The sequence below is a fragment of the Xiphias gladius genome, chromosome 8 (assembly GCF_016859285.1).
Source record: "Xiphias gladius isolate SHS-SW01 ecotype Sanya breed wild chromosome 8, ASM1685928v1, whole genome shotgun sequence".
NCBI classification, from domain to species: domain Eukaryota; kingdom Metazoa; phylum Chordata; class Actinopteri; order Istiophoriformes; family Xiphiidae; genus Xiphias; species Xiphias gladius.
Window position 1 is genome coordinate 23687123 of NC_053407.1, and position 11789 is coordinate 23698911.

Below are 11789 nucleotides of genomic sequence, written 5' to 3' on the forward strand. Positions count from 1 at the left end.
CGTGCGTGCGTGCGTGCGTGCGTGCGTGCGTGCGTGTGTGTGTGTGTGTGTGTGTGCGTGTGTGTGTGCGTGTGTGTGTGTGTGCGTGTGTGTGTGTGTGTAAATTGATTGGTATTGTTGTACCCGCAGCCACAGGCAATGTTCTCTACAGGCTGGATGAGGCACAGTGATGGCTGAGAACCAAAATGGCCACTGTAGATCATAAACTGTGAGGACAGAGCTTTCGTAATTGTAAGGGTAAATGAATAGCCGGAGGCGCCCCAGGCTTTTATTACTTGTCTAAACTCAGTTTATAATGTTTGACTGCATGGCATATAAAACAATTTGCATTCAAATACCAAAACCCTTGAGTGATGCTGCAACTTTGAAGACATTAATTGTTTCTAGCCAATGCATATTCTTTTAATACATTGACAACCGATCTGATCCAGAGCATAACACGTACCTCCTTAAATCCCAGAATTACAAAGAAATTTAAAAACTGCAAAGCTTCCAACATTAGAAATCATGTCTTTACAGACTATAAAATGCAGCTAAAATAATGGAGAGGCAAAGTTCAAATCTAGTTCAGGGGACAGCAAGCCAAAAGCACACAGCTGTAAAGTCTTATCTTGAAAGGAACAGCTCATGTAAGGTGCAAGCAATGCATGACTGCCTTTTCATCACCTGTTTTAATTTAGGTCTTCTGCAAAAGTATTACAAAAACCTTCCAAGGGCTATTTTTATCTCTGCACAAAATGTTCTTAAAGCGCTGGGCACAGGTTTATTTAGTTTCAACACATGTTTCGGCTTAAACATCAACCTATTGGATTCTGTTTGACGGAAAGAAGACTTAACTTTGTAACACCGTTGAATGATTATTTCATATTGAAATTTTTTTTGCGGTATACAATATGCCAGTAGCTTTTGGAAGAAGCATTTTTTTGTCTGTTTTTTTTTTGTATCTGCGAAAATAATGAATAAAAGCAGTGGCGATGACTGATGCCATTGATAAGCAGTTTAAAAAAAAAAAAGCTTAAAAAAATAAATCCACAGAAGTCCACAAGGGGGCCAGGATGTGTCATTATCAATACACCCAGACTTCAGCAGAATTTGGTGGAACTTTTCAAACAGGTACACAAAATCCTGAGCAGTCACCAAGGAACAGAATTTAATGAAAATAAAAGAGGACACACAGAAATATAACTGCAGGGCTTTAGTCAGATCAGCTGGACAGCATTGCACACCTCATTAAACAATATGTGCAATGGATGGACTGCTTTTGTTCAGCTTTCTTTAACTCAACAGACTTGCTTGAAAGTAATCACAACAGAACAGAGCAGATGGGCCTTTAGGTGGATTCTATATTTAACTGAGTTACCAATGTAAATGTTGCACACTTGAAGTTACGTCCTATAACGAGACACAATTAAACAATCATGTCATTGTGTCTGCGTCGCTCATTGCTGTTTAAAAGATGCAGGTCTTTGAAGTTTCCGATGAGCTTATAGACACACATACATAATATGGTGGAGCGGATCATTAGGTAGGAAATAGCTGCTAACTCATAAAGGAAATCATTCCAGCCGGGTGTGTCAAGCGGTGGCCAACTTCAAGCTTAAAGGCGGCATGCAGAGAAAACGGTTTTATGGGTGTCACGTAGGATTGTGGAATCAAATGACGGTTTATCCTCCTTCCAAAAGGGGGCCCGTAGTCTTGCCTGCAGCCCCTCTGTAACATCAAAAGGATGAGTTTGTTCAGGTGAGGGGTCTCGCTGGGGGTTGGATTCCAGCGACACCCTGGAAATGGCCCTCATAGTTAATGCCTTCATAGGTCAAAAACAAGAACACCCGCCCACGGCAGCCATGACAAAGAATATCACAAATCAATTAAATTTGCCGACAAGAAAAAGATGTGGTTGATAAATGGTTAAAGAAGTTCAAGCATGTCAAACATACAGTATAATTTATACTGTAGATCTGTGTTTTATCTTTAGTTGTTTTCTAGAGTCCCACAGAGAACAATGCACATATTTCTTTACACAGTATATACAACACTCACTGTGACATCTGTGACATGTGACATCTGGAAACAAACCGTCAAACTGCGTAAAATAAGTACAAACCATTCCAGTAAGACTGAAAAAAATGCCTACTGATTTATTGAATCTCTGACAATAGCCGGAGCACATTCAGAGGACGTCACTTTCAAATAAAAACTCTGCAAACCTGTTTTCGGTCTTTGCTCCATCAATCGACATAAGAGTCTGGACAGCCTGGGTCTTTTTAACATGCATTTAGCCCTCGGGATATTTCCATCTCTGTCAAAGAGCAGGTTAGGCCAGTGGAGGAATGTGTGTGTGTGTGTGTGTGTGTGTGTGTGCGCCTGTGTGTGTGTGTGTGTTTAAAGAGGAAAGGATCATACTGCTGCATTTGTCAGAGAAACAGGTAGGAGGACATCAGTGTGGTTGATTTACCGTACCTGTTGCTCTGCTGAAATCCGTGAGATTATCTCCCCTTTTAAAAAATAATGACTGCAGACTTTCTCTTCGCATGGCCTTTCAAACATCAGCTGATAACATCTGTTTGAAAGAGAAAATACGCCTGAGGATCACAGGTCTCCCTCCCACTTCTCAAAGTAAATCTGTAACCATTTTGAAACTGAGCAATAGGATGTGACAAGTGATATAATTTTGTTTTTGGGTAGAGATTTAAACTTCTACCGGGTATTTTATTCGATTCTAAAATGGCCTTTTTCTGTATATAATGCTTTAAATTAGGCTAATAAAAAAAAAAAAAAAAAAAAAAGGCCACGTTGTAGTAAGGACCGTTCGCCACTAGAGGGAGCCAACACGCCACACAGAGATTTCTGCCTGCTTCGATCACAGAGAGGGAACAATGTTGTCCCATCTTTCTGATCAGAGCCAGAATGATCCCCCCTGATCCTCAGACAGGTGCGGCTTGGATCATAGCGCCACTTAACCGGCTCAAAATTTGATCCCGTCGTTTTCATTGCTTTAACCAAAAACATGCTCTAAGTTTATTTATAAGACATAGTAATAATGATAATAAAAGAAAATCACATCAGATGAGCTGTATAAGGACTGATGTTCCCCCCAGCAAATCACGTTTTAGTCGTTTGTTAAAATTACCAACTAGCCTAATAATATCGTATCGATCCTCACCCATCAATTTGATGCAGAGAATGTGTCGGACTTTATAGTTTAATAAGATCAAGAGAGGCTTTTTCACTATTCTCTATAGGACAACTCCTTTTGTGCCTGTTCAGATGAGCTGCTGACCACCTAACGATATGATATGCATGTCTACGTCGATTCACTTGTAGCATCCACTATAGATGAATCCCTGAGGGACGGATCATGGCCTGGTGAAGGGACACCGGTCTCGGAGATCACCTGACCTTTGGGACAGGTGAATCATCTTAGGCAGGCGGGTTACTTTCGATGACACCACCCCCCCCAGGTGGTCTCACACTTTAATTCATGTGACACCGTGACTTTCTCAACCCGGATAATCCTCACGTGGCAGCCTGGTGTCACAACGGAGGTCAAAGAGAGTTATAGAATGCATTGCGGACAATGCCACAGGTTCAAACCCCACAATGGCCACAGTAGGTTCCTGAGCTGCTGCTGCTTGCTCACTCAGCCCCAGGATAAAAGTGTAACTGAGTTTGTTTGTTTTGGGTTTTTTTGTTTTGTTTTAAATTGCAGCAAAGAGATTGATCATACTTACTGCAATGAAATCACTTCATCAAAAATAAGAGGTAAAATAAGATATGATGAAACGTTTTGATCCATAGGAGGGAAATTTAGCACACACACACACACACTCAGAAGCACAAGAAAGAGACCAGAGACTTGGAGACAGAGTACACACAAATAAATCAAAACCAGAGACATGTAGCCTATACAGTATGTCACCCTAGACCAGGTAAAAATAAAACCAGTTTCCTGCAGATCAAGATCACTATACTTTCTAGCAAGCAACAAATAACGGCAATTTCTGCAATAAGGCCAAACTTTCAACAACGTAGATCAAATTAGTTGAGGTGCCACTGTCCACTTACACAAATATGCGTTTTATGGCATATCAGTTTTGCAGCTTTTGCACCGCAGTAGCAGCTTTGAACCACAGAGCGTCGCTGTGCAGCTATTGGTCCGCTGCAAGGCGTTGCCTGGCCCGCCCCGCTGCGAGGACCCCTGGAAGGGGCAGCGGACCGGAGACTCCGCTGGCAACGAGGCGGCCAGCGTCCTCGGTGCCGCCTCCCGGATATCACGGGAAGTTCGTGTGCCTCAGTCCCCCCACAGCGAAGTGGGTGTACGCAGTAAACAATGATGCAGGAGCGGCACTGAATAACAACTGTGCCCCTTTATTGTAGGCAATGCTTCTCATCCGAGCCAGCACACACACACACACACACACACACACACACACACGCACACACACACGTCAGTGGTGACAGCCTGATTGTGGAAACCTCCGTGCCCTACCTGCTCTTCCATACGAACACCCGAGCATCTTTGTTCATCGAGTGTGATGATGATACCCCCCCCCCCCCACACACACACACACACATTAAAATATGTTTCTTTTACTGCAGTCAATTTACTTGTTTGTCCGCGTTGAAAAGCAGGGGCTTGTAATCCAATACCTAACTGGATTACTGTAATCTTTTTAAAACATAAAGGGGGTAGTCTGTCAGCAAAAACGAAACGAAGAAAAAAGAGAAAGGAAATCAAAAGTTTAATCTTCAGAACAAGTCTGTAGAAAAAGTGTCCTGCTCTGTTTATAGGTTTACGACTGTTCAGCTGGGTTTATGGCCACATTTATGACCCTGCCTTCCCCTGTTGTTTACTTTGTTTCTTTGGGTAAAACTAAAGCAGCTTTCTCAGCTCTGAATCCCCGCGGACTGCTGAGTGACGGTACTATATGACCCAGGCAGCTCGTCGGTATTGATACCGTGGTGAGAGAGGAAAGCGGGGAGTGTGTGTTGGGACCGCGGGGACTGAGTGTGTGTGTGTGTGTGTGTGTGTCTGTGTGAAACGTCGAGGGGTCAAACATCGGACAGTTTAACTGGCCGGATAGATGGGGCCTTCTCTGATGGGACCATTTAGTTTCTTTAATGTGGCTTAATACAATAGCTCCGCCGCTGAGTCCATTATCGGACGCACTGCAGCACAGCAGCAGTTGTGCAGAGGAAGGAGGGAAAAAAAACAAAAAAACAAATCCGTGTCCGATAATGGATGCATGGGGTTCCGTTAAGTCCCAGACGGCGAAAGCTTCGACAGTTTCGACTTGACACCGGGAAAGTCCGGTCGTTGTTGACAAAGAGGCAGCAAATCAAATCACTGCGTTCTACCTGGTGCGCAGCCCAACTGGCACCGACGGCCGACGGGAAATCAGGGTGGTAGGGGTGGTGGGGGATTCTGCGTGTGTTTGTGTGCCTCTGGGGAGGGCTGGACTTACGGCAACCAATGAGAAAGCAGTCCGAGCAGCCAGCTCGGACTGAGGACTTGTTGGGAGGCTATATACTCCACGTCCCCCCACCGAGGTACATTTAAACACTACTGTGTGGCGCAGAGAGACGCGAGAGCGAGGGGGAAAGACGCACGCACACATACGCACACACACTCTTCGGGCACGACAACAACACCTGATACTCTCCCATCGGGGACCGAGCAGACACTTCGGGCATCCTCTTCTGTATTGTTTGGGGGGCTTGTGTCGGAAAGATTTTTTTTGTTGTTGTTGTTGTTGCGATGTCCAACGTCCAGTTATCGAGCAGCGCGCTGGAGAGGCTGGTGGCCAGGAGGACCTTCCCTCTTCACAGGCTCACCGGCGTCTGTCGCAACCTCTTCGGACCGGTGGATCACGAAGAACTGGGCCAGGAGATGAGAGCCAAGATGCGGGAGATTTCCGAGCGCGACCAGCAGAGGTGGAACTTTAATTTCGAGACCAACACCCCGCTGGATGGGGATTACCAGTGGGAAGAGGTGTCCGCGGATAAGACCCCGGTGTTTTACCAGGACTCTGTACAAAACGGCAGGAGCCGGGCGCCCGCGACGCCCGTCAAGCAGACGCCGCCCTCGGACTCCGTTCTCCCGGAGACGCCGCGTATGGATGTACTGGAGCGCTTGGCCGCGCCGGAGAGCAGCAGCACGCCCTGTCAGGTGGAGGTCAACCAGGAGAACCGCACGGACAAGCTCAACTCAGGGAAGCAGCCTCACAGACAGGTCCCGTGTGTTAGACGCAAGAGGGCAGCCACTACCGACAACAACACACAGATCACAGGTAAATATGGGACATTCTAGCCCTGCTCAAGCCTTCACATCCAGGCTGTGCGCTCTCCGTCAGAGCTGCGCCCCGCATCCAAGCGACCCCCACCCCCTCCTTCTGCCGCCGCCGCTTCGTGCGTAATTTGAGAATGAAGCGGACTCGTGTGAACTAACACCGTTTCTCTTCTCCCCCCTCAGACTTTTTCGTGAAACGAAAGAGGGCCGCGGACAAGACATCTAACGACGCGAGCGCCTGCCATCTCTCCAAGTCTCCGATCCCGGTGGAACAGACCCCACGGAAGAGGATCCGCTGAAGGTATGAAGACTTATCTCATTCAACAAGCCTGGCTAGTGGCCTGGTTTAAGTCTAGTTTAATGTGACAATGCTGCTTTTGCTATAATTAAGTGTTCATAATGATAAATATTATGGGTTGTGTTTACGCTATTTGCCGTTTTATAACCAGTTATTTATGCCCCCCCCCCCGTTAATTGTAAAGGATTGCTTGGGCCAAAAAGCGCAGACAGGCTTATCTGGGCGAGGGGGTGGGGAGAGCCTGCGATGGTGAAATCGCAGTAGTAGTGATAGTAGTAGCTGTAGTAACACCAGCGGTTGGGGGAGGGGGGTGTGCGTCACGATGTGGCGGGAAAAGGCTCGGGTAAAGGTTGACGCCTGCTCCTGAGGTTACATTTCCTGTTTCCTCGGAAGGCTGACTCGCGTCTTTCTTCGAAATGAATTCTTCGGAAAACTTACACACTGTTTTCATTCCTTCCTCAGGTCATTTTTCTTTTTTTTTTTTTTTGTTTGATTTTGTTTTTGTTTTGGGTTTTTTTCTTTTCTTTTTTTAAATTTTTTTTTTTTGCACTATTTGCCTGCGCATGTTGGAGGATCAAGGGGAAGGTGTTTGTCCTCGCCACTTCTTAAAAAAACAAAAAAAAAAAAGAAACGCTGGAGGAGGAGGAGGAGGAGGACGAGGAGGAGGAGGAGGACAGAAAACGGTGGACGGTGTGGGATAAGGAAAAGCCGACCCGGGCGCGGAGAGCGGAGCCCGGACACCGGAGCAGACTCTCAGGACTGAACGGTTTGGGGGAGGGGAGGGGAGAGCAAAAGAGAGGAAATTTCGCCGAATGACTTCTATCCAGTACAAATGTAGCATTCATTATTGCTTTTGCCTACAGCCACTCGACAGTGTTAAATGTTTTAACATCTGTGCAATCCTAAATTACTTTAAGATAATTGTCTACACTGGCCAAAAGTGTACAGCTTTATAGAGACAATAGCCTATAAATGTTTATTTCTGTTCTGGTTTTTCTGTAAATGTATATTTTTAAGACTATTCTAACTTATAATTTATTTATGTTTCTTTATATTTGTTAAATGCCTTGTTGATTTAGCCATAGGGCATATTTGTATTTTATTATTTACATTTTTTTTATTGTGATGTTTTGCAATCATGTAGCTTCCCCATAGTCCACACTTGAAGAATAGGTTTCTTTGTGTTTCTGAGCCGTTTTTTGTTTTGTTTTTTTTTTGTCTTTTTTGTTTTGTTTTGGTTTTTTTTTGTATGGTGTGTTTTCATACAAGTGCCCTCATTATGTCTTGCAAAAAAGATGAGAATAAAATATTTTTCACAAGTCCGAGCAGAGTTGTTGGCGTGTTTTTGTCTGGTTTACTTGTTTTGTTCGGCGTATTTTTGAAACCAGTCCGGAGTAAAAAAAAAAAAAATTTCGGTCTTGAAACCGAGAGTGAGAAAAGAGACCTGGTGTTGATATTTTCAACTCCGGAGAACAGCCTCGTGTTTAACAATTTAGATGCATCATATGAACAAAGGCTTTATCTTAACGATGTTAAAAAAAAAAAAAACTATTTTAAAGAGGATTTGTTGTCTTTGACGCAAGTGCTGTTGCAAGGATGGCAAAACAAAGAGCACCAAGGGTCCTTGCACTGATGACTCCACCTCCCCCGGGGACGCAGGTAGCCCACGTTACTTCTTCATTGAGCTCCGCCTGTACGTTCCTGCTCCTATACCTTGCCGGGTGGGGGGGGGGGGAAACGCATTCAGACGTGCTGCACGGCAGCTGCGGGATATAGGCTGGGATTTAAAGGCCCTTTCGCCCCTCTAAAGAAGCAGCAGCTGCCTTTGGATCCCCGCTTTGTCCGCCACGGAGACACCCCCACATCCACCCGCACTCAACAAGCCCTCTAAAGACCCACTCACACACACTGTTTACCCCGCCGTGGATACACCGGGCGTGGAGGCCACCTGCCAGAGCTGGAAAAAGAAAACTACTAGTCTTTGTAATTGTCCTGCTCTATTGAGACAAACCATTCAACAGGTCATACTTGCAAGTTTACCCTTAATTGAAAGAAGCCAAATGCAGCAAGTGTGTGAACGCGCCGGGACTCGCCGTCAGTGCGCAGGAAAAACGAAGCCACGTTTCATATTTTTCCCCACACGTTTCTCTTTATTTGCTCGAAGAGCTTTGACTATCTGACATTAATGTTGTGATGAAAACGGAGACTTTTGATGGCCAGGGTGACTTTGTCAGCTCTGCGCGGCCATGAGCTCCTGACAGGCTTGTTCTGATTTCCAACACAAAGCGCTCTCCGGCTCCATTCTTTCCTTTTTGTTGCCATATGGCAAATCCATGTAGACATAGCCAAGACCCATTCAGTCAGCCACAGAATGTCCTGCATCAGAGAACAAAAGACACTTTGTCTGGCTGCTCTATTGATACGAATGGGCGAAAAAAATATTATAATTAATCTACGGCTATATCCAGCTAATTAACGCCCATATGCCCACGGGGAGCTGCGCGGCCATTCAGTGTAGTTTTAAATTCTCAATAGTTTACATGTTAAAGACAACAGCTGTTCATGTGTTACTTTAATGAAGTCCCCTCTATGTTGGAGACTGGACACATTCAGGGGGCTCAAGTCCGCCCCCCTCAGAGTTAAAGGGGTCATCTTCCTTTATTTGTCCCTACAGCTGTGTAACTATATAGAATTTGTCCCAATAAATAGAACCTCAAATCGCACTGGTTTTCTCAAAAAGGTAATGAATTTGAGCCATTGTGGGGAAGGTCACGGGTTAAGGCAGGCGATTCAAATACTGGCTCATCTTTAAAACGCATACAAATAAATTAATAATAACGTTCTAGTAGTAGTTTTAAATCCATTGAACCAGACTCTTCGCCCATCATAAGTGAAGTTTATCGCAAGTAACCGGAGCTTCAATGCCACGGACCTGAATATTTGGGGACCGGGTTGGGTTTTTCTGGTTTGTAATCTGCTCCACGGAACACGTGACAATTATGACTTCATTCACCCCTTTTTGTACGTATGATGGGACATAAAGGGAAGAGATGACAGCCAACATACAGACCTCATTTACAAGCCTACTACGACGGAATATAATTAAACAACCAGCTGCTGACGGAGAGAATCGTCCTCAGGGGCCCTTCGGTCTCCCGTCTGACCTTCAAACTAACCCACATCCACAGTTTTGGCTGTCTGTCTCAGTCGTCACTGAAATTATATTTTATTTCCTTTAACCACTTAGTTCAATTAAGCCTCGAGATGTTTTTTTATACCCACATCAGCTACTGTATTTAACGTAGGCTGAATTATGCTATCTCCAGAGCCGTAATACAAATGGAACCTCGTTGATCGCCATGAAAAGATCTGATTATCATTATCGATAATGCTTTCAGAGAAGCGATATTATTTTCCTTGAAAGCACAAGACTTTATGTAAACAGGGCGCCATGCCTTTGATTGAATTAGGTCTGACTGAAATTAAATTCACAAGAAAGCGTGTAATCCTATCTTTAGAAAAAAAAAAATGTGTGTAAAAATGAAGCAGGAATGCAAACTGCTTTTATTTTGTGTCATTAATTTGGAAACAGGGATAAAAAATTTTCCTGGAAGGCCAAAAAAAAAAAAAAGGGAGAAAAAAGAAGAGCCAATAAATTAATGTGTGTATTCGCAAATCGAGGCTGTTTAAACTTTTTATCTTTGTAATGAAAGGATGCGAAAAGTGAAAGTCCACCAACAATGTCCTATGTAGAAGTCGACCTTTAAATCAAAGGGAGCGCGCGGGGACAACGGGGTCCTCTGCGCGTGTGCCCTCGCAGCGCATGTTAATTTTATCTCTAATAACTAATCACGTTGACTGCTCATCAAATCTTGTCAGCCTCCAGTAAAGTGCATCGCCAGTTAACCCGACACGTTGCCCCTTCAGGGGTCTGAAGAGGAGGAATAGCCTCGACCGGGGACGCTGTCGACGCACTCGGTGGCTCGCGGGCTTCATGCCAATGTGGCGACTAAAAATATATATTTTCGGAGAAAACAAAACCTTGAACCACTCAAAACACACAATTAACGGGACGGTCTGCAAAGACTGCAATTAAATATAGAAGAGGCAGGAAAAATCAGCTGGGGGGGGGGGAATTAGCATTTTCCATGACCATCTGGCATCGGCGCAGGCGACGGGGAACAAAGGCGAGCTGGAAGGAGAGGAGAGGCGAGTGTGCCATCGCATTGACCTGCAAATGAGGCTTTGTCACCGAGTTAAAGCTCCCTGACCCTCTTTACCCCCCCCCCCCAAAAAAGACTTCTTCTTTTTTTTTTTTTTTTTTTTAAACCTATAGCGTGACGAATGGAGGCCCGAATCCAGGTCTGTGTACGTTCAGGGTCTGCAGACCCAAACCGTCCGGGAATTATTGACAAAGTGTGAACAATTTAGCTTTTTTCCTGCAGACCCGTGTTTCTAATTAACAGAGAGCCTTGATATTTGGTTTTTTGAAAACAAATTCGAAATCCAGACGCACGTTTCCAGTACAAGTGAATGTTTCATGTTTTCTAAAATAAAGATGAGCTATTTACCTGAAATAGGGCAGAAAGAAGCCGCGAACTCCCCCTGGTTTTCCGTTGTATTAAGGAATAAAATAACCCAAATGACTCAAACACAAAAGGAATAATGGTAATGTGGATAGATTTGATTGCGAGCTGGGCTCCGACCTCCTAAGGCACGGGCCTGTTGAGCCACTTTACGCACCAAAAATCACCAAAATGCCACTTGACGTCTTTTCGTTGGAGCTTTTCTTGCACAACTATTCAATTTATTTCCGTGTTAACACCGAAAAATTCAGATGAATTTAGACACTTGATCAAAAATTCTTAAATTACTCCTGTTTGTTTCCGCTTGAAGGTTGAGATCTTTAGTGCGCTCGGTGACGTGAAAGTGTTTGTGTGTGTGTGAGAGAGTGTGTGTGCGTGTGTGTGTGTGTTTGTGTGCAGAGGAGGTTTGGATGGATGGTTGTTGTACTGTTGGACACCTGTGCCCCCCCCCACACACACTTCAAGGGTGGATTCGGCAGAAGGAGGGATCTGTTGTTTCTCTCTCTCTCACTCTTTCAGTGTGTGTGTGTGTGTGTGTGTGTGTGTGTGTGTGTCAGAGACGAATAGATGGTGTATGTCGAAACAGCCTTAAAATGAATGCAAAAAAAAAAAAAAA

General features: G+C 44.7%; 1 protein-coding gene across 1 annotated transcript; it reads left to right on the forward strand.

Moving 5' to 3' along the window:
* Positions 1-5500: 5500 nt before the first annotated feature.
* Positions 5501-7898, forward strand: cdkn1cb (cyclin-dependent kinase inhibitor 1Cb). Its single transcript, XM_040132166.1, has 2 exons — positions 5501-6290; positions 6473-7898. Exons 1-2 carry the CDS (start codon positions 5759-5761, stop codon positions 6586-6588), a joined length of 648 nt encoding a protein of 215 aa, XP_039988100.1. The 5' UTR covers positions 5501-5758; the 3' UTR covers positions 6589-7898.
* The last annotated feature ends 3891 nt before the right edge of the window (positions 7899-11789 follow it).

Coding starts and splice junctions, on each gene's coding strand:
- cdkn1cb (XM_040132166.1), top strand. CDS start 5,759: ATGTCCAACGTCCAGTTATCGAGCAGCGCGCTGGAGAGGCTGGTGGCC. Junction 6,291..6,472: donor CAACAACACACAGATCACAG/GTAAATATGGGA, acceptor CTCCCCCCTCAG/ACTTTTTCGTGAAACGAAAG.